This window comes from Falco peregrinus, chromosome 7 (genome assembly GCF_023634155.1).
Source record: "Falco peregrinus isolate bFalPer1 chromosome 7, bFalPer1.pri, whole genome shotgun sequence".
NCBI classification, from domain to species: domain Eukaryota; kingdom Metazoa; phylum Chordata; class Aves; order Falconiformes; family Falconidae; genus Falco; species Falco peregrinus.
In genome coordinates, this window is record NC_073727.1 from 46,719,939 (window position 1) to 46,743,984 (window position 24,046).

The 24,046-nt window shown below is 37.5% G+C and overlaps 1 protein-coding gene across 4 annotated transcripts in view; it reads right to left on the minus strand.

Annotated features, from left to right (window-relative positions):
* TAB2 (TGF-beta activated kinase 1 (MAP3K7) binding protein 2) overlaps positions 1 to 24,046 on the minus strand; it is a 67,041-nt gene that overhangs the window by 17,295 nt on the left and 25,700 nt on the right. For all 4 annotated transcript variants that reach the window (XM_055810135.1, XM_055810136.1, XM_027796944.2 and 1 more), the window contains exon 2: positions 2,514 to 2,702. In XM_055810135.1, the coding sequence (XP_055666110.1) occupies positions 2,514 to 2,615 (102 nt within the window). In that variant the 5' untranslated portion in view covers positions 2,616 to 2,702. The remainder of the gene's footprint in view (positions 1 to 2,513; positions 2,703 to 24,046) is intronic.

Consider the following 24,046-nt stretch of genomic DNA (forward strand, 5'->3'; position numbering starts at 1 on the left):
GAGTACTTATCTCTGACCTAAACCACAGTTACTGCATTTATTGGAAATTCCTTTGACTATGCTCAATTACAAGAAGGCAGAATTCAGGATTCAGATGCTGTTCCAGGAGTATTGCAAACACATACGAAAGTACTCTCAAATTCTGCTTTCCAGTTTTCACTGCCAGTCCAAGTACAAAATTTGTTGGTTTAAAGGGGTCATGTTAGTAGGCTTATTTAAGAAAATACACAAAAAAAATCCCACTATCTCAGAGGAGTAGCAGAGTTAGAAGCTGATTCAGAGAAACTAGAGCTCATGAAATTTCAAACCACCAACATGACAGGATTCTGTTGGTGAGTCTTAGAAGCTCTTAGTTAACAAAGAAACCAGCTTTCCAGTGTAAAAAAAAAATAAAAATAACAAAAATCAGTGTGCATATGGGGATGCACACAAAATACTGCACACAATTTTTGTTACCCTATGGAATTTTTCAAAGAACCTGTTATGAAAGCTGGCCTAAAATACTCCCTCAAAACCTTTCTCCCATATCTTTGTCAAAGTATGGGATGTATAGTATCTTTTGTTCAGTTATAAGGCTCCTTTTTATATACATATATAAAACAATCCACTGTATGCAACATTCTGAAGATTGCTGAGCCTCTCAAGAGCCAAGCACTACCTTTTAAATTCATCAAGAATCACATTCAAAAGGTGATTACTGATGCATTCACTCTGTCAAGTCCACTGATCTTGCTCAACAAGCAGTTCTCACGTTTGAGAACAAAACTGTACTTGTAGTCTAAGAATCGGATTAGTCCTACAGAGAACTAATGTAAAAATAGTGGTATACAATTCTGAAAACATATATAGACAAGTTACAGTCCAGCTCAGTTTCCTGTTCAGCTAAATATTTAGAGAGAAAATGTTGAGGAAAGCCTGAAGCCTCGTGAGCGCCAAGCAGAATTTTGCTCTGTTGCAAACCAAAGCCAATTCTCTCAAAACCCCTGCAGTTTTCAGATTTTTACTCTAGTATGAATGGAAAGTCATGATAAAGTCTTGAAAATATGAACATTAAATTAGCAGTCACACTTTACTCCCAACAGTATAAACACTGTGTTTGGATGCACGTGCGTGTGACTACTTATACATATGTAAGTATACATATATATGTATTTTATAAATACAAATACATATTAAAAAGACAAACAATTACGGTATAAAGAATGTTTAATTGTAACCGCAGATGTCCTAGCCATAGTCCAGAGACAGCTAACTTCTGGGAACTCATGACCTATCTTTCTTCCAATCAAGCTGTGTATACTGGTATCAGTATGAATATTCAGACAATCTTCTTATTATCCAGAGTACTCAAAGGTTCAATACCTTAGATAATGAAAAAAATCCAATCAGTATGGATGCCTTGGGACCACTGGCAAATGCAAAGCAAATGTTTAGACAACATAGTTAACAAATGCCGATAGACTTACTTAACTCTAGATATTCAGGTATACCTATGTCAAGCTTTGGATAAGCATATCACTTCATCTGCTGACGTAGCTAATGTGATGTTATGGAGCAGAACTTGATACAAATTACCAGCATAAGTATTCTGATAGTGGTAGTATAGAACACACACAGCTGGAGGTCAAAGTTGATGACATGGCAGTCCATAGCCTTAGCACTAACTGCAGTACCATACAAAAATGCTTTGTTATATCCATGTCCAATAGAAATCCATATAGATTAGCAGCACGGACTCCAAAGCTGCAACACCACAAACCCCAACAAACAACAAAACAAAAGGGCAGAAGCACACCGGTGCATCACACCTATTCAGGTGTAACATGATGGATGCTAGGCTACAACCTGACAGGCTGATTCAGAGCACATGGGTGTGCCTGCATTACACTCTCAGGCTCCCTGCTGCAGAAGATAGGCAAGGTCACCAGTACTGGCTCTGCAGGCCAAGGAAGCTGGGAGTGGAACACAGTGGGGCAACCTGCACGAAGGCAAGGGCCCACCAATTACCTTGAAGCCAGATGGAGATCAGGTAGTAAAGTTGCTTCTGAATGTGCCCTGACCCTCAAAGCAAAAAAACCAACCCCACAAACCAAAACCCCACCCACAAAACAAACCAACTACTAAAAACCTGCATCTCTGTATCACTGCCTTAAATTATCGCTGCTGGACTCAAGTTGGCTTTGCATCTCTCCTTTTGCCACAGTTAGTTTTGGGTCTTGAGATGGCCAAAAGGCATAAGCATACTGATTGGTGAGACTGCAGTCTCCATGCACACACTGATATACAGGCTGGTGTACCACGGGCCACTCCTGATTAGACATGGGGGGGGGGGGGGGGGGGGAGGGCAAGAGAGGCCAATTTATCACTTAGCTTGCTGTGCAACATAAAGGAATTGTGTGTGTCTCACAAAAATGAAAAGAGAAAGACAAAACTACTTTCAAAGGAGACACCCATATATAATGCTTAAAATAAGCAACACTGCTTACTTGTATACTCATTAACCGAACACTGACCTGTAGCATGCATCTGGATACAACACCTTCAGGTACCTCAGGAAACTTCTGTCGCAGGTCATGTAAAACCTGAATATCAATTTGCTGGCTTCCTTGGGCCATTCGTATATTGCCTGGTTAGGATTTTTTTCAACAGGCAGTTTTAGGCCTTAGTAAAGGGAGTACTCATCTCTTCTGTCCCAGCATTTTCTGGAAGAGGAAGGAAAGCCTTAAGACACTGAAAGCAGGTACTTCTGATGTAAAAACAAACAAACAAACAACAACAAAACACTCCCCCAAAACCACCACCCTTGTAACCCCTTCCCAATTATGCAATAGAAGTCTGTATTTTACATCAACGTTTTCCCATGTGACATCTCTGGCTAACTAATTGTCCTTCACACACTCATAACCTTGAAAATTGCCCATTTATAGACACATCTCTTGATCAGTTTCCTTCTATTTTGGTTTATATATTGAACATTATAAAATGTATTGGGAATAAAAAAATATTTGACTTAATTACCTGTCCTGGTTATATAACATCTATAGGCTTTTACCAAGAAGAATTTCTACTAGTCATGTTCGGAAGAATGCACCTATGTGTTAAGCAATAGAACGGTATCCTCTTCATATAAACTAATATTACAAATAAACGTGCCCATAGAGTTTATAAAAAACCCTAAGTAGTCAACTCCAACATCCATTTACCTCTTAAGCTACCAAATCTTATTCAAACATCTCTTATCAATTTATTCACTTGCCCCTCCTCTTCTCTACCTGCTTTTCTTTTTTTTGTCTCATATTCAACATGCACTATCACCCCACGCGCTGACTCATAGCAACTTGCAGCCGACAACTGCCTCCAGTACCACGAGGCGCCTGTACATGCTGCTCCCTGGATCCCATCAGCCCAAGTTCTTTCCCAGCAATCCCACTGGCACACTCTTTGTAAGTGAAACCTATGTGCTTGTGCTTCTTTAGTTCTATGCGCTAAAAGGGGACTAGTGGGAAGTTAATCAAGGAACAATAACCATGATTTTCTAGTGCATTAACAGCACTTGTGATTCAAATATAACGTAGTGCAATGCTACAACTTCTCTTGACACTGAAAAGATGGAAAAAACCTGCAAAGAATTGATGGGAAAGCACAAGGCACATCGTTTTCAGCAGTGATTACAAGACAGGCATAAATCTATTCCAGGATCACTGAACCATTATATCATGTACTAGTCCTAAACGACTCTATTACTTGTTTTCTCTAGTTCAAACTGATATAACTACTGGTCATTTAGTAATAGGTCTGAATCAGAACGCCTCCAATAATAGCTGAACGTGATCTGAAAAGCAACACGTGAACCATTTTAACTTTCTGCCAACAATTTAAGAATAGCTCTGAAGAAAGAAAAAATGGAAACAACCCAAAACACTGTTACTCTGGAGCCTGCATCTATATGCACTACACACGGGAAAAAGCAACTTGTTAGCTAATAAAATAGTGAAGACCGCAAGTCCTAAGAATATTCCAGTAAACATCTGATCATTATTTCAGTCCCATAAATTTCATCATCTCTGAAATAATCACAACACATACTTAAAAATACAAGAACAGAAATTCTTGTTAGAATACTTAAGAGATAAAACGGATCATAATCCTACCCACAGTTTTTAGTGTACATAAAAACACAGTAGTCCACTACTGAAAACAGTATCACAACATCAAAATGTACAAGTACCAGCCAAGACTACTAGAACTGGAAACTAAGGTTATGGTATTCCTTCCCAAAATCCACATCCTGTGTATCTGACTATGCAAGTTCAGCTTCCCTTCTCTTCATGCACTTTATTAATGACCCAGAGCCGGCCAACTCTTCAGGAGCTAGAGAGTCTGGTTCCCCCCTCTGATCTGTATGATTAAAACCCCCTGAAATAAAAAAAAACAGCTGTTTGCAAAGAGGTGACCAGTATGAAGATCTGTGAAAATAGCAGGCAATACCGGATTTTGAGTCCCACACAAGTAAAAGTACTGAGCACACATTTAACACTAGTGGTCACAGTATGATTACAGTTTAATTAGATACACATCTGCACTAATTCTGCATAAATTTACTCTGCATATACCAAGACTGCTGTCTCAAAGGGGTAGAGAAATATTGAAGACAAGAAATATTGAAGGTATCCCGTGGCTGCTGCTATCAGTATCCAAGATCAGTAATTTAAAGGTAGCATGGATACACCTAAACAAACTGTGGTCTGACTTCAAACTGAAGTTTAGACACACCTAAGAGGCTTCAGAAACTGCAACACTGGACAAGCAGAGATTAAAATATTTTGTTTCTAATTCAAGCTATACATCTGAAAAACAACCATATTCAAAAGCCAGCTGAAGCAGCAAGTCTTGGCTTACGCAACTGAGAAAAGCCACCCCAACCAGAGAGAAAAGCAAGTATGCACCTAATTTGATATAAAAAGCTGTAATTTATTTTCTACCAGAAAAAAGTATCAGGCTTCTACTCTGTTATAGAGCAAAGCTACATTAAACATAACATTAATAGGGTTAAAATAAGATAAGAATTGCAGAAGTTAAAATGAAGACATGAAACAGTCTGTAAACACGACTTCAAGTGCTGGAGTTCATTACCCTTCCCACTTCACATGCATTGGCTAGCACAATGTGCAGTATGTACATATATTGTTAAAACAACACTAAAGCCTGTTTACATTTACCCAGGTTTAAAGCAAGCAATTCATAAAGGTTTGGGAATCAAGAATACTGTTAAGTGTCCCTGAAGTCTTGGAGCAAATGGCTGCTCACTATGGCAGACCCAAAGGAAGAGCGCACAAGCTTCAGCCAGAGCAGAGCGCACTCCCCTGCAAGTACCTTTCGCAGCCATCTGCCCTTGGCTTGGATTGACAGGGACCGAGATCCTGCTCCCAACTGTTGAAAATACGCGCCCTCAGACAGAAAAAGCTAGCTGGGTTGACATTGTTCTGAAATCTTACATTCCTAAACTCTGAAAAAGTCAACTCCATGGCAGTAGTAGCACAATTTTAAAAATTAATGAACCATGCCTCACTAAAAACACATCTGTTATTTCTTCAGTGGTTTACAACCTAGACAAATCTGAGCAGTGACAAAACACTATTGATCTTACACTTTCTTTCAAGCAGCTATTAAGAAAAACACTGTTAACCAGAGAAAAAAACCCATCAAATTAAGCAATTGATTCAATTGTTTATCAATGATAACTGTATTGCAATGCTTCTCCAATAAAAATTCAAAGCTGGCAAGATCACAGCAAGTCCAGAAAAATACAGGTTTCTCTTAACAAGAAAGAAACTGATTTCCCTTAGCTGAGTATCAAATGCCATTTTCCACCCCTCTTACACTGAGTAGCCCATTAATCTTACTGCTAAATAAGCAGTTAACCCCCCTCAATCCTCCTAAGACCTCTTAATTTTTTTCCATCTTCTCTAACCTACACTAAAGTAATCCATACCAGAACACACTGTATTATTATCAGGACAGTATTTTCTACACTCTCCATCTCAAATTCCCTGAACAGTACTGAAAAGTTTGTATCTACTCTTAATATAATTTTCCATATTTTGTCTGACGTATCATATTGGCAAAACAGCACCTTCACAGGTCTTACAGAAAAAACTGCAAGGGGAAAGGTTCATGCATCCAGTCTTTTAGTGAAAAGCACAGAGAATAGATTAACCCCCCGCCCTTATTTAAAACATTTAAAACCAGGAGAACGTTCCACATTGTCACCCCAGTGCTTCATTTCAATAAAATACTTTGTATTCCAGCTCATTTTTCAGTGTCTGTAGTACTGATAAAACACACAATGACTGCAATTTCCATTTATTACTCTGAATTTTAAGGAGTTATTGTAATAATTTGATGCAGTTTCAAAGAAGTGCTGCAGAGAAGCTTTTCTGCATTTTCATGAGACATAAAATGACTTATGGGGCATCATCCAAAGTTTGGAAAATTCAGTTATTTGTTGGTAGTACGCGATAATTAGGAGACTGCTTATTCTTATTTTAGTAGTGTACTTTTAACTTTCAGTGGCTTAGCACCAAGAAGATGCGTACAGTTAGCACAAGAAGAGCTGAAACTATCATCTTCTCTATTGTTTTTACTAAAATTACTAAGAAATATTTGTATGCATCCATTAAATGTGTCAATACGGTGGAACATGATTATATTTACTGTGGTATGGGAGAAAATAAACACAATATGCTCTGCTCCCACTATCTTAATTCACAGACAAATATACTCAAAGTCCTGTAGGCAGTATATTCACCACATTCACTGAAAGGTTTTTTTTTTCTTGTTCAGTTTCAATTACAATAGGTAACTCGTATGGCTTCGCTGACAATATAGCGTATGACAAATGCTTGCATCATGAATGTTAAGGTCTCACCCCAAACATCACTTAAGACAGACCTACTCCAGAGCTCAAAGATATTTAAAGATTATTAATAAACTCAAATTAACATCTGAAGTAGCAGGCCAGGAGGCCTCACGAGGCCACTCTAGCACAGACAGATTAAAAGGCTTTTTATCAATTCTTGATTTTGCAAAGGAACTATAAAAAAGACTCAGCATCCATCTTGCTATAGGAAAGCTTAAAAGAACTGAAAGTTATTTTGACAGATGCATGTCTAATGAACAGAAACGTAACACTGTTGTCAGCCATGGAACTCAGAATCTGGCAGCAGGACACCCAGATTATTGTTAGGAAGTTATACATACCAGTGGAAAATAAAAGGCACAAACGCAAGAGTGAACAGCCAAGACTACCAGTAAATAGGCTGTAGAAGAAAAGGGTACCAACAGGAGGTAAGGGAAGCTGCTGGCAGCAACATTGTGGCTTCATTCAGAGACACATGCACAAAATAAGGGCAATACAGAATTACAGAAGTAAACTGAAAATCTATTCAAGAAATTATCAGCAGCAATGGCGACTTGGAGAAAGAACTCTTCCTAGAACTATCAAAAGTAGAGTTTACTTACAAATGAAAACTTTTAAATATTGGAGTGCAGTACAACAAAGTCATTTTTGTAGTAATGTCCATTTACTAATCCTTTTACATCCTGCTTTTCACTGTTTCAAAAAACCCTTCAGCGTGACTTTATACTGTTGAAGAGAGACACGCACAACAAAGATCCTAGTGCTCACTTATGCCAGAAATACTAAGGAACGGGAAGAATTAATTAGCTGTGTTCTTTTAAAGACTACTGGCAAGATCCCCAGATAACTTAAAAGGCTTGGCAACTGTAACATGATGGAGCTCCTGTTGAAGATTTATTCTGCGAAAACTATTGATATGAAAGTAAACAATGTGTCATCCCCCAAAAGTTATCCAGAACCACTAGTATGAGACACAAAATAAACTGCTTATCTTGTTTATTAAAAAACTCAAAGACAACAATGTGAAATACGATTCAGATGCCAAATAATAGGCTCTTACAATGATGGACCAATAGCTAGTTAAGAAATAAATACATTTTTAATCTTCTTTCTTCTGACAAAGCACACGTTCAACAGATCAGAGACAATTCTTCAATACAAACTTTAATATTACACTGACTTGTCATAAAACACCTACAATACAAGCTTTCTTCAGAGTAAATACTGCCAAAACAGATTTTATGAAATAATTATACCTAACAATCTAAACAAAGAAGCTGACAGTCTGGAATGTTATCTGCACTTCTTGTTCATTACTAATCTTTTCTTACCACAACTTCACATACAGTTCATGCCATAAGAAATATCAAAGGTAACTGTGCAAATATTAGCATAACTGCTGTATTGAACAATTCCAGTTGAACTTACAATGCACTCATAGTAACTGAAGTCTCATTTATGGTCAGCTACCACTCTGGAAACTGCCAAGTTCAAGAGAACAGCTTTTGGAAACAGGCAGAACACTGCAACAGTAAACAGCATGCCCCTTCACCTTCCCCAAAATGAAATGAATGAAACCTTTGTATCTGCCTTTATACTTCAGCTACATCTAATAAGTAAATCAGTCTGCTTTTCTGTAGTTCTAATCTGACCACATCTGACCTGTTTCACTCACATGGCTAAAAACGCTAGAAAAGTAATCCACCTAAAAGCTTATTTTAGAAACCTGGCTATAAATATAAAAGGGTGCTGTGAATGCAGAAACAAGAGGATGTTTCCTCGTAGCATAAATGGTGCAGACTATAGATGTTGTGCGTAAGACAACTGCTGTAGTGACAGCAAATTAGATGCAACAAGTTGCAATGCAAGACCGGTAGAGGTTGCTGAAGTGCCTGTTGAGATAGCAGCCAAGGGATTTCCGGCGTTTCTTTTGATGGATCCAAGAGGTGCAGAAAGATAAGCTATTATAGAGACGACTGAACACCCCGCCCCCTCCCCAACCACAAAAAACCCCAACCAAACCAAGCGAACCAACCTCTCTACACTTCTCTTGGGTTCCTTCAGCAGGCCTATGTAGCACTCCAATTCTCCCAAACTATTCACCTATCTACTGGATAACTCAAAAAATGAAAAATGTCTTCTCCCCTCCCCGCTCCATGCTTGCTTGAGCAGTACCTTCCCCCACACATTTAGCTACTTTTTTTCCCATTATCTTATCCAAACACTATCAAAACACCAGGTCAAATATTAAAAAAACACTCCTATGGACCCTGCTTTTCAGTCAGACCTCAATTCTGATGCATCAACTCCAAGTTGCTAATTCTAGTGCAGGCCAGTATTAGGTCACTTGCCACTGATGATCTGCTTACATGGAACAGCTCGAACGATAAAGCATGGCTAATACAGATATTGCTAGCATTTCTTTCAGCCTTCTTTCAAGAATATAAGAATGTCTCCAGTCTACACTTAAGACTGGTAATCACATCACCAGCTTATGAATCTCTATCCATAAAACAGCCCTCTTAAGTGATACCTCATTCCTCTGGCAGTAACAAGCATTGCCAAGTTTATTGCCAGTTTATACTTACTTGTTATGTGTCAACACTCTCCCTCAGAATTAGGTTATGGGTGTATTATTGTATCCATATTGCTTGGAGAAAAGAAAAATAAAATCAGACTATAAATGCCATATTCTCCTCTTGCAACCCTACCTTTCTAGCCTCTTACGTACTGATTTCCACACCTATGAGTCCTTCCCTTTCCTTCCTCACCTATATCTGCAAGTCCTTGTTAAATGAGAAACTCCCACTAAATGTGCCTTGCAACACAGAAGAAAAAGCCATATCAAATAACAATATATCAAACAATTATATCAAAACCACAAGTCACCCTCCACTCGCTACCATCCATATCCTAAATAAATAAAAAAGGAAAAAAAAATTCAGCTCATTCACAAATAACTTTCTGGTCTCATCCTCAACCTACTAAACAGTGATACTTCTATTTAACTATTTGCCAGATCTCTGTTTCACATTGTTCTGAACCCAAACAAGAATATAAGAGGATATAAACTTTATTTCATCACATGAACATAAAACAGAAGAAAAAAAATTACAAATAAGCATGACTAAGAGTTCTCCCCCCCCCCCATTGGATTGGATTAGACCAAAAGACTTCTAATAAATAACGATGAGCAAAATGGTAGACTCTCCAACAGTTCCCAGAAACGATCTGTTCTTATGGAAAATATATTTTAAAGTGATCACACCTAGAAGTGATTCATACCCTGAAGTATGAGTTTTCTTCCTCTAAATTCATTACAAATATTCATTTCCAGAAATAAACTTTAACACATTTCATAAAGTCTTTTTAACTCCTGGCCTAAATAACAATGTGCTGTAACGGGTCCTACAGCAAAAGCGTGCACATATAAAACATTTAAAAAGAGGTTTAATCCATCAAGTATTTCCTTAAAAACTATGAGCACTTACAAAATTTCTTTTTCAGAATTAGTTGGGGTGGTACTTTTTTCACATTGCACAAATTAAAAAAGTTACTACTTTAAAAAACAAAATTTATTATTTTTGTGGGGTTTTTTTGTTTTTACTACGAATTAGTTTAATTCTTGCCAGGTCAGACATGATAATGTGCACATTAAAGGATTTTACAGCAGTTGTGTTTTTTTGTTGTTTTGGGTTTTTTTCCTCCTTTTTTTCTTTTCTCCCTTCCCTTAGAGAATCAATTAAAAAACAAGGCCACCTTCCCCTACTGCAGGCCATTCTGTGGATTCTACCGAAGCATAGCTCATAGTTGACTTTTTCATAGCTTAGCAGTATGGTAGTAAACCTCATACACGAGCACCTTAAAAATGAGGTTTCTCAGATCACTACAAATAATTTCCCAGGTGTATGGTTTTATTAGAGAAAAATCTATCACAACAGTTATCAAGCTCACCTCAAGCTCAATTGACAGTTTGAAATTTGACCTATATTTTCCACACAGCATACTAACAACAGAAATCTGGCTCAAAGCTTTGAAATTTGTAAAAAGGATTTTAATTTATTTTTAACTAAGATGAAGTAGAGGTGAGGAGAGGAAAGAAAAGCATCTCTAAGACAGTTGAGAAGGCATTTTGAATTCTTTCTACACTAATTCTCAAAGGTACACACAACCACTTAACAGTGATACTTCTCACGTTCTCTCCTGTCCACACTGTTCTTCCAAAATGCTAAAAGCTTTGCATCACAAGTTAGCCTTCTGGTTAAGAAGGGAACATACCAACTCTCTTGACCAGAATCAAATTAATCTCACCGAGTTGAAATGAAAAGGTCACAAGGAGAAAATCTAAGCATGCTGTTTTTCTTCATCTTTATTCCCTGATATATACAGAGTAAGTGCAATTAATTGCTACAAAATAACCAATGATTTGTTAGGTATTCACACAAATCTGAAAATATGGGCTCTACCCATTAAATTACATGGGGAATACATGTGAAGATCAAGATGACTGAATGCCATGTGTATCTTAAATACAGTACTTGATGAAACTCAAAAACTTTTACATCTCAGCATCTTTACAAATATATCTTGATGAAGCATTTTCTCTACCTCAGAAGTAACCATACATTTTGCATGTGTGTTGTAGCACTTGTTTCATGACAACTGTAGGATGTCAAATTGAAGCAGACAAAGTAAAAACTGCATTATATAATCCAGTTAGGGTATTTTTGTTAACTACATTAATAAACTTCATAGCAACTCTAAATTCTGCCTGTATTAAGATTACAGTCTTAGCAACCTTAGTGTCAATTTTACTCAGGTAATCAATTCTCTTCCCCTTTAAGCAGATTTATTCCCTTCTTTTCTACACATCTACATAATTGCTTCCATTTGTCAGCTTCCCAAATAATGAAAAATCCATTATTAATTCAAAGGAAGGTCAAGTAGCAAGTATTAACCTTGACATTCTGAACTGTGACTGTATCAGGTTTCTTCCACAGACTAACAATATGAGAACGCAGTAAAGTATATTCCACATTTTTCTTCCCCTTCTGCATCCTCAATTTTCTACTACGGTGGCAACATAAAGCTTTCACAAAGATAAACCTCCCTGATGTCTACTGTCAAACGTAGGTATTGCTATTTTTGAAAAGTATGAATTATTTTAGTACAACTGTTCTGAGAGTTGGAGGAAGAGAAAAAAACTTAAGACAAAAATGTGCAGATCTCAGAAAGAGGCAGGAAAACACACACCTACATGACCAGCCTTTATTAAAAAATAGTTTGAAAACAATGACATAATCTACACAGAAGTAATATCAGCTTAGTTAAGTTTCTTATTTTTTCTTCTTTTCAACTCAACTAGGTTTCCTTTAAAGTCTGGTTTTGATTGATGATTGACAAATAGAAAAAAATTCAAAGCCTTCCTAAAATGATGATTTTAAACAACCAGTTTAAAATTAATTAGATGCTATAATCGCTTACAGATTCTTTGATCAAATGCACACCAATATAAGAATTTAAGAAGCATCCACTGAATCAGATGAATAGTCATTTTAGCTCACTGTCTGCAACAAAAAGCAGTATTTAGGAAGAACATGCAAACCTGAGGCTTTTTGTAGTACATTCCTCTCATTCTCTCAGTGTATACAACTGTGTGATCAAGGAAATTAGACAGCAGATCCCTGCTTATTCTCTTTACAGACCTGTTGACAACATACTCATCAAATTCCTTTTCTTAACCTGTTGAAATCATTTGCCTCCACAATACCCTGTGGCAAAGGATTCCAGAAGTTTACCGCACTGTGCATTAACAACAACAAAAAAAAGGATATGATTTCAAAAAAAATCAACTAAAAATCTTCCTTACACTCTAATTAGTTGTCCTATAAGCTTTGAGTGCTACATCGTTCTAAGGCTTCAGGATTTGGTGAGTAACAGTTCTGCATTCACCACCTTCATGAATTTGTAAGCTTCACTCATAAACCCTCCATAAAACCTTCACCTCTCTAAACTGATCCAAGTTCCTCCTTGAAAGGCAAGAGCTGTCATCTTGATTAAAAAAAAATAAAATCTTCTCACTATCTTCTGTAATACAAACACATCCTCCCTGAAATATGGGGACCACAGCACCCAGTATTCAAGAAGGCGTCTCACCAGGGCTTTACATGGGAACAAAAAGACACAATTTCTCATGTCCTCAGTATCTTTCTGATGATGCCCAACACCTCTGCAGGCTCTTCTGGCACATTGAGCCAATCATTTCTGGCAACTGCCATGAATCCAGGTTCTTTCTTCTGAATTGTAACGAGAGTTATGAATATAGTACCTATAAGAATCACAGGGCCTATTACACACCGCAAGACTGCATACTGCAACTTTATTCACCTATTCCTACCCCATGCTCCCACCTATGCTTCTCCTTCTCCATATATAGTTCCCTAAATATCAGTAGCTGTGGAAGTCTAAAATGTTTTCCAATGTTTTATTACTACCTAGTTTGCTAAGTAGGAAATAGCCTGGCAAAAGCTGCAAAAGAAGTAAGAGTCATAGTCGAAGTCCTTAGCACCTTAAAGTCAGAAAAAAGTTAAGCTTGTGATACAGTCTGTTGTACATGCTGGTTATGACCAAAGTAACAAGTAGGGTAACAAACATCCAAAAACGTTAGCTTATTTCTATCTCCTTGCTTTCATGAATTTTAATCACTACTTTACAACAGAAGTATTCTAAAAAGAGCTGGCTCCAGAACAGTTTGTAAGGTTCTAGTTTTTATATCTGACTTCAGTCCAAATCAGATCAAAGTCTTCCTTGAACATGCTGCCCCCTAAAAAGCTGTAGATGTTCAGGGAACTTGCCAGGAACCTACTGCCAACAGCAGCAATAAAATGGACATGAATGACAAGTTCATTCAATAGCTTCAGGAGCCTCTACAGTAGTTGAGTCTGGGCCAAAGGGGACTACCCTATAGCCTAAGCACACAGAAGCCCATCTCAAAACCTCCTGGCTCCAAACACCCTCTCGATATTATGAAACCACACTCCAATTAGACCTGGAGCTCCAGATCCTTCAGACTTCTGGCTCCACCAACGAAAACCACAGTCCAGCAGAACTGGCTGCTTCAGAGCTGTCAATGTGAACTCTACAGTCATGGTAACTTCACTGAATCCAGGCATGATTCAGTTTATGATTGCCAAGCTCATATTTCATTTAAAAATCTTCAGCTAAATGAAACAGACATCTGATGAAACAAGAATCATGACTTCTAGGAAACCATAACCCTAGGTATTCCACAATTCTTTTTGATAGTGATTTCCCATTTAAAACCAGAACAAGACAGCACACAAACTAGGTATCAAGCCTCCCAAAGGAGGCTGATGCATGTGATTCCTACCTGAAAAGCCACCATGGGATGTCACCATATAGGAGGTGGCACATAGGAAAAGCATGATATTTTTTGCTCTTAAAAGATCACACGACCAGGATTATCTCAGGCTTTCTTAAAGCTCTCTTCAAAATTATACATAAACAATTTAACTTTAGAAGACAGGAATATGACTTAGATAAATACATTTAGATGGAAACAGTTTGAAACTGGATTTTAAAAAGCACAAAGAATATAAAATCCACGTTGAAATACTGAAGTAAAAAACAATTGCTGGGTTTCTTACCAAGGAGCCAACAGATTCTGTGAAACAATGTATTTATGCCTTAACATACAACCACTGTAGAGATCATCCTTTATTACAGCATTACTACAAAGTTTCTCACAAATAAAAGTTATGCACAGCTTGCTGCTACTCTGCGTATCATAGCTCAACAGCAGCAAGAAGTATCATCACTTCAGAACTATAAAAGTACTATTGCTACACCCTTCTCTGACTCAGAAGACTGTTACCACAGAGGCATTTCAAACCCAACCAGTTTGAAGCAATTAAAACTCAGATTTATCCATGAAAAAAGTTTCACAAAAAAAATCTTCAATTTCATAACTGAAACTACATTACTGTTTTTCCTATATTGCTAATTCAAAGATGCAAAAGGCTGAAGAAGTGCCGAGTTACATGCATGATACATAATGCTTTTGCTTTCATAGTGACCTACAATTGTTAGATGTAAAATTATCCACTTGTCACATTTTTGCAGCAGTGGAAAGTCTAAGAGTGAATTTTGTTCTTTTTTAATATTTTGTGCCTTTTTAATATGTTTCCACTGAGAGTATTACCATATTTCTTCAAAATTCATACAAGAACATAAACAAGACAAGCCCTGTTGTGCTATGTTTTAGCAGCTTGCCAGGTAGTTCAATTTCTGGTATGTAATTTGTGTTATTCAATTCACAGCAGGAAGCTCTGGGAAGCCTCTGCCCAGGCAAATATGTGAACTTCAGCAGTTCAATACAGAGGCCAGCAACAGCATTATAAATCTCAAAGCTTCCATCATTAAGTAACCCAATTTTAAGTGGTTTTGCTTATGACTACATTGGTATCTGCAAGATTTCTGTTTCATACTGATGCTAAAGCAAGTACCCCTAAAAAATGCCAAGAAGTTCAATTATCCTACAACTGTAAGCCAGAAATGAAGCTAATCAGAGATCAAGGGACATAACAGCATTTTAAGAGGAACACTACAGAATCAAAGTCTCTCAGCAACTGCCCATTCCTACCAATGAACAATTCTGAAGAAGGGGTAATGGTTTTAAACTAGAAGAGTGTACGTTTAGACTGGACATAAGGAAGGAATTCTTTACTGTGAGGGTGGTGAGGCACTGGAACTGGATGCCCAGAGAAGCTGTGGATGCCCCATCCCTGGAAGTGTTCAAGGCCAGGCTGGATGGGGCTTTGAGCAACCTGGTCCTGTGAAAGATGCCCCTGCCCACAGCAAGGGGCTTGGACTAGATGGTCTTAAGACATCCCTTCAGACCTAAAACATTCTATGAATCTTTATCAGTGATGTCCAAACCAAAGGTAACTGCAGTTCTTTTAACTGCATCAAAATCCAATGCATTAAGTAATGCCTTAAAATTTTTTTCCCCTACAAGTAGACAATGTTGAAGTTAGACTGTATAGCAAGTTGTATGCATACAACTATATTAGAAACTTATTCACAAAATCCTGGTAGTAATAAGGTATGTCAATTGTTTTCTTATTCACATTATATGCTGTGTCCTTTTTTCTAATCTGTGCATTACAGTTTTCCTTAGAGGAAAGAAATGCCTTGCTTATAATTTTGGCCTAAACTTATTATAGCACACCTAGTGTATCAACAATGAGATTTTCTGAAACAAAAAAGCTCAACCCAGATATTTTTTAGTAACAAGGTGAAGTTTTCTTGCTACTTTGAAAGCATTAATTTGTCGAAAAAAATCATAAACCGCTTGCATCTCTCTTTCTTAGCTGCACAATGTACAGGCTATTTCCTGGTTTTGCGAGAAAGTTTTTAAAATTACTTCCCTGACTCCATTAAGCCAGTCTCCATTTTTTACTTTTTAACATAAATTTCTATTAATTTTTTACTTTTTAATTGAATTTCTATTTCCTTAAGTTATACAACCCCAGTCTAGACAGTGACTCACTTCAGCACAAGCTTGCCACCACAACGTGGCCCAGCAAGACAGTGGTGTCCCCTGTCAGGGAACAAAGGTACAGGAAGCAAAGATCTGGAAGTCCTACTTCAACAAAACCTGGTCTCATCCTTAAGAAACTGACCTAGCCAGCATGGGGCTGGGGGGAAGGGAAGGAGGGAGAAAAGCCAAGGTGCAATACATAAAACATATTTTCATTGACCTCCAAAATATAGGCTATGATTTATCCCCTTCTTCCATCTTCCACATCTCACTGCTTTTTTTCTTTTCTTTTTTATTTCCCTCCCCCCCCCAATCTCAAACATGTATACAGCTATAGAAAGAAACAAATGTGAGCACATTTCAAGTTCAGGACTAGTTGCACCTTTGACACTCTCTCCAGTTCTTTACACATGTTCTTATTTGAAAGATGTTCACCTTTGGCAAGAATGGTGCTCCCCCTGCCCTCAACTCCTTTATGTCTCTTGGACCAGGTAAGTAGGTAACTTTAGCTGTGGTTTAGACAAGCATATGAAACAAATACAGAAGGTGTTAGTACAGCCTTACATGAATTACCAGTAAGAGTGGCAAGTGGTTGTCTGAAGGATGACAGTTCAGTCCTCTTACTGAAGATTAAACATAAGGGTATAAGGGAATATAAGGATATAAAACTAACTGTTGCCATAAGCAGAAGCTGGAGAAACAAAAATTCCAAGTCTGGAAAACTGATTTGGATGGAACTACGGTCTCTGCTCTAAGAACTACAAGAATCTTGTTTTATTTATAAAGCACCCAGAATAGTCAAGCAGTTAAGAGATCTCCCCATCCTTCATTTAATCTATTGCTCTAGGGGTTGTTACTACTGTAGCAAGGGTAATACTAATGCTAATGCTTCTGAATGCAGTTGTCATGGCACAGGGACAAAATTCCCTCAAGCCATACAGTTAGCAGGGAAAAAAAAATAAAATATCACTTTACTAAATTTCTGATCCAGCCAATGAGATGCAGTAATATTTCACAGGGCAAGCAAGAGGTCTCTAGCTTCAGGAATTCTCATTACCAAATTTTAAAAATGAGCTTCTGACAAAATGTATATTATAACAATAACAATAGGAAAAAAGTCTTTAAAATTCTCATTTCCTGCTACAATAAGGCTACTTACTATGAACAATAAAACTGCTATGAAGAATATTCCTGCTGGGTCTTTGCCCTCACAGCCATGTTACATACTGTTCATCGTATTCTACAAATGAGAAGTCAGACCAATGCAATAACCAAATAAAAGACCTCAAAAAACCTTGAACATACTGAAGGCAAGCTAGATCTAGTTGTGATACTCAGTATTAATTATAACCTTAAGGGTAATTCAGTCATGTCATGATAGCCAAACTCCAGAAACAGTGCCTTTGTTAAATATATCTTGGTTTTAATTAGTTATTCTTCATATGTATCTTAAATTGGTATGAGGTGTTCAGCAGTTGATACCTCTACTGCAAAGCAGGCTATATTAATGGGGATTTAACTCAGTAAAGACTTTAAGTACACATCCACATAAGATAACATTACTTTTTGCCAAAAAAAAAAAAAAAAAAAAAAAAAAAAAGAAAGGTCAAGTACTGGGAAGCTGAGTAAAAAAAATCAGTAACATCACAATTAAGCCATACGTATTTGCATGCATATCACTCAAGTCCTGTCTAACATCATGCAGTAACTCCACAGTAACACCAGGAATAGAATTGCACACACTGATTTCAACACATTGGAACGCAACCAGAGACAATTTCTCTCTTCTTATCATACTGCAGCTCATTCATAATTTTTCTTTTGTATTTCACTAGGCAAAACACTGCATTTCAAAACTAGATCATTTTCCAAACAGTCTTATCAAAGCAGTCTCTTTGCTGATCTCATTTTAAAACAGCAGCAATTCTGACTTGCTAAACAAGAACTCTTCCAGGTCATAGCATCAAAATCTCCCATTTCCCATACACTAAGCAGGCACTTAGAGGGGAATACTAACATTTTGCAAAATTTTATAGCAAAGTCTCTCCTATCTGTGGCAGTCATACAACCAGGAACTGTGAGCACTGGTATAGACAATGTGCACAACCCCTGCCCCCATTCAGCTTGCTGGAATGTCGCATTTCACTGTGATCCACAGACTACTTTGAGAAGGCTTGGTTTATACAAAACACCACTCGGAAGAAAAGCGCTGGAAGGGAAAATTTACTGAGCAGTACTGCTGGCTTTAGAGAGGTTATCTGCTTAGATGAAAGCAAAAAGATACCAAGGATAGCTTGAGCAATAGCATTTTGAGCAACTGTAAACTATTACAAATTACAAACTGTGTTATCTAAGAGCAAAATTAATTTGCCATGTATCACCTTCAGCGTTCTTTGCTATATAGTATAAAGTTACCTGTACATTAAAAATGTACATTATACACCACATACAAGTATGGTTTGAAGCTCTGGTGGCGGAATCTGTGATCCCATTTACATGAAAGCCATTGCTCAAAGCATTAAACTGGATCATCACCAACCCACAGCTGTGTTTGGACTGTTAGTGCACTGTACTAGAAGAAGCAACAAGCTGTTTTACTTCCTCCTAGCTGTCACATATAGCCATGACATCACACAATGTCCTCTTAGTAGTCATATATAGTCCTTATCACCCAACAGTTTTTGTTTTTCAAGCCACTGAATTCACATGCACAGTTTAAGCCTCCATTGCCACAAACCAAATGCTTCTTCCACTCTTGTTTCAATGAAGATGTAAATGAAGTTTAAGTTGCTCGACTTCTATTTGTAACTCAGTATCGTTAATTAACCAGCCAATTAAGATTACACTGTGGAACTATCATTCCTGGTATATCAAAGTTTCCTTATGAAATACTAATATAAAAATCATTCATATGTGTAATTTAAGTAGATATATGCAGGCATTGTATGATGGTTAAGACAAGAGGCAAGTTTAGGACAGTCTGAAGCCCAGGCTCTCTCAAGGGCAAGATCGCTATTTTCTCTCCATCAGTACCTCGGCTGGCACTTCTCCTTTCTCCCTTGATCAAGTACTTGCACGACAAGATTAGATTACTTATTCAGAATACATTTTAGTCTACTTAGTAATCCCATTTTTGGGGGCTAGGTTAGTTTTAACCTAAATCAGCTTCCCAGCCTTGTTCACCACTCTGCCAGTCAAATGCTTGTGTCAACTGGAGCAACACAGGCTGGCAGAAGCTGTGCCAGCTGAAAATCATTCTCAGAACTATGATCTGAAGGTTAAAAACTATTTCACAGAATGCTAATGCTTGCCTTCTCGCCTGATGTTCTTCCCTAGAGGAAAAGAAGTACTATTTAGTGCCAAAGAAAAAAGCTTTTGGAATGTTTTTTAGAAGTATGTCTAGCAAGACAAGCACTTTTATTTTCATTTACAATCCAAATAGAAGGAACACAAAATTAACAATTAAAGAGATAGCATTTTCAACCTTACCCACAGTCTAAATTATGTGGAAGATTAGCTACTTGTTTTTAAAATACACCATTCACAGAGAAACTGGAAGTAGCTTTGGACTGTTAAAGAAAGCATCAAACAACAGAAAACAAATAGTTCTATTTCACATATACCAGGACTTGAGAAAGTAGGCAAACAGTTGCTAAGCAGCAGAGGGCTAGAAGCATCACATCAGTTCTTAATGTTTCACTGATCCTATGTTTGATAAATGATTTTGCAAAAAACTTTCTCTAAGTATTTTCTCAAAGTAACTAGCCATATTTCAACAAAAGTATAGTTTGAACACTTATTGATCAAACACTACAACTAAAGCAAATACAGATGCTGTTAGCGTCACAAGTAACAAGTATCTGCATGTCAGTAGTCTAGAGCAAAAGAACAGAGAACAAAATAAAACAGAAAGCATTTATATTTTGGCAGTGAGCTTTTCTCCTATGGATAGAACAGGCTGTCCCCACAAAACTAGTATTTACCAAACGTGGCTCCATGATCAAATTACACTTTCACTGGCATTCACCAAACACTGAACGTATGTGTCACAAAAAGCCACAAGGAATCCAAAAAGCTTAAGAGTAACTACAAGTATTCCCTTTATCTTCCACATACTCTTTTTCAGAAAGTGCTCTCAGTTTCCTGCTCTGTATGCAAAAAGTCACTTATTTTATATACTCATATTTCAAGAACAAATCAATCAGATCAATTAATCTAGAAATAATCAAGTAACTTAAATCATTGGTCCAGGATGGTAATGATACTGATCATAATGTGTCAAAAGCAGGACTTTTCTTATAATTCAGACTGCCAAACTAAGAGAATGATTTATGGTAAAAACATTATGAATGGAAAAAGAAAAAATATAGTTGCTAAAAAGATAATTGCGCTCATTCAGATTAAAGACACTATGGGTAACATTCATCACACTCTTCCTGAAGATTTATAACTTTACTGTTCTTTGTTGATTAAATAACATTTATTTGAACATACTAATTAAAATAGTCACATCAAGTTTTACCAAACCAAGTTACTTCAGGTCTTTCATTAAATCTTCCTTTCCTCCCGGCAAAATAAAATACCACTAAAAAATATTTTAGCTAAAATCTACCAGCTTCCACACAAATGAAAGCTGGCTAGTCAGCCACCTAGGAGTTTTCTGATTTTTAGGTCTTCAAAGTAATTTGAAAATTAAAAACCTAGCATACTTTGCTTTTGAAGGAGTATAAAAAAATCTTCTGAATGTATATATACCCAAAATGTCTGTGAACCTTTTCAAACCAATTATGAAGGCCACTTGTTGTTGCAGATGCAAAGAACAAAGGCCCAGCATAAGATCTGCCAGCTACCTTCTGCAGCAGAAGTCCAGAGTGCAGACTACCTTAGCCAGGAAAGGACAGAACCACCTTGAGTTAATTTTGGGTTTTTTAGCTTCAATTTCCAGACTGCTTATGAGGAATACTCAACAAGTCCACTATTGCTATTCTTGCTCACCGTGAGGATAAAATCAAATTAACTTTCTCCTACAAGATGGAAGATTTGCACCACAAGTTACTTGTCTGGCAGTAAGTCAACCTTGCATGCTCCTTTACTAATGAAATGCTTAAGAGATTTAGGGTGAAACTATATGAGAACACCGAGAAGACTGAAAGCTTTAGTAAGAGTACATATCTTTCCTTCTCCTTCCACCCTGCTCCCAGACATTGCAGTTCTGCCATCTTTCTTGCTCTGGCCATGATATTTGTTAACCTCATCCTTGGGTCAAGTTCAAGTGATTAACCTATTAAAAGACAGTACCATTTTTTTTCTTTCATTATTCTTTATGCTTCAGCAGCAACAAACTGCTGTATAAGCTCACACCACCTTGGGTACATTCACCCACATCACAACCAGCAGATATTAGCGCACGCTGGAAAATACTACTGTGCAAAAAGCCTGGAACTGTATTATTCTGAAATCAAAGATTTTACTGCTAAACTGAGAGGAACAATGAAAAGAGGCTGACACAAATTACACCCAATTTCCAAGAACTGTAATTAAGAATCTGAATTATAGACCCTGTAAGCACGGCTAGACCAAAAGCAGAATATGAGGAGTTATGAGCCATGTACTATATTATTTTGGCAGCCAGCATTGGATCAGTGGTGTGACTGCACCATTTATATCTTCCACTCCTATTATCTCCCTGTGGGATTGCATATTAAATCAATTCTAAAACTAGTATAGGTGCGTAAGAGCAGGGACTACCTGAAAAAAAGCAGAGCAAAAACATTTCTAAGAAACACTTAAAAGCATATTCTAGGAACCACTAGTTTTGATTTATGCCACCTCAGACTAGAACTAAATAATATAAGATTGCTCTATCTCAAATGACCTCCAGCAGCATCCCTGATAAAACAGTATTGATCTGGAATTGTAGAACGATTTGGGTTGGGAGGGCCCTTAAAGATGTAGTCCAAGCCTCCTTGCCATGGGCAGGGACACCTCCCACTAGACCAGGTTGCTCAAAGCCCCATCCAGCCTGGCCTTGAACACTCCCAGGGATGGGGCATCCATAGCTGCTCTGGGCAACCTGTTCCAGTGCCTCACCACCCTCACAGTAAAGAATTTCTTCCTAGTATCTAATCTAAATCTACCCTCTTTTAATTTAAGACCATTACCCCTCATCCTATCACTACAGGCCCTAGTAAAAAGTCTGTCCCCATCTTTCTTGTAAGTCCCCTTTAAGTGTTGAAAGAGATACTCTGCAACAAAAACCAGCTCCATTTTCATAGAATCCCTGAAAAATTTAGGTTGGAAGGGACTTCTGGAGGTCAACAGCTCCAAACATCTATTCAGATGGACTAACCTGAAGCAGAACTAACTTCAGGTTTAAAGCAGGTACACACGGCCTTGGCCAACCAAATTATCAAAATACCAAGGATGGAGATTCCACTAGGTTTCTGGAAAACTTGCTCCAGTGTTTAATCAGCCCCACTAAGAATAACTCTTTCCTTATGTCTAACTGGGGTTTCCTTTGTTGCCATCTGTGACTTCTCTTGTCATTTTACTCAGCACCTGAGAAGATTATGCCTCCCCCATCTTGCCTGTAATTCCCATTAAAACAACTTAAGACTATACGCAAGTCTACCCTTAGCCCTCTCTTCCCCACATTAAAGATAGGGGGTTTCCTCAGCCTCTCCACATACATCACTAACCATCTTAGTTGCCCTCTGCTGAACTTGCTCCTGTTTGTCACCACCTCTTGGAACACTGGGCTCAAGACAGTCTGTCAGATGCATCCTCACAAGTGCTGAATAGAAGGAATAACCAACCACATCCTACAACATGCTGGCTATGCTCTTTGCTGTGTGCAGTCTGAAAAGCCCTTTTACCTGTGCTTTGAGAAGACAGACATATTGGGAAGTACTCTGAAGCCCATTTAGATTCACAGCTGCTGTTTGAACTACACTTTTTTTAAAGCAAGGTAAATTAAGCTTTTACAGTGATTTTGCATCAGCAATTGTATTTTAAACAAAGTAAAAAAGGTATCTAAAGAAACTAAATATTAGTATAGAAATATTTTGTCTCTACTTTTACATGTGTAATATTTTCAACATTTGACTGTATTTCTTTTTGTTTTGTGGACACACACACAACCTGCAGAACCCGGAGAAAAGCATTCAGTTTGACAGCTGCCTACTTAAACTCAAGTGAGGAGAAACATGCAGAGAAAAAAAATTAAAGTTATGGGGCTAAATGTGCTATGAGGAACAGCTATATAAATTACAAGCCTCAATGCATTTTGTGACACTGAGCCCAAATTAAATTTAAACCTGTGTCAAGTATTTATCTGCCACTGTTGGGCTATATGTAGATCTTTAATCAGTAGCTTATGTAAGCCCCAACTCTTTTTACGGAGACCTTTAGATACCTCTCCCCTAACTAGATGTTTACATGTTCCAGTGGAATATAGTTCCATTTGAATAAGCCTTATTTCTTTCTAGCCCAGACAGATGTCCTCTCTAGGCACCACAGAGAAAACATTTAAATATCTGAAATTCAAACTTTATAATGCTGAACTT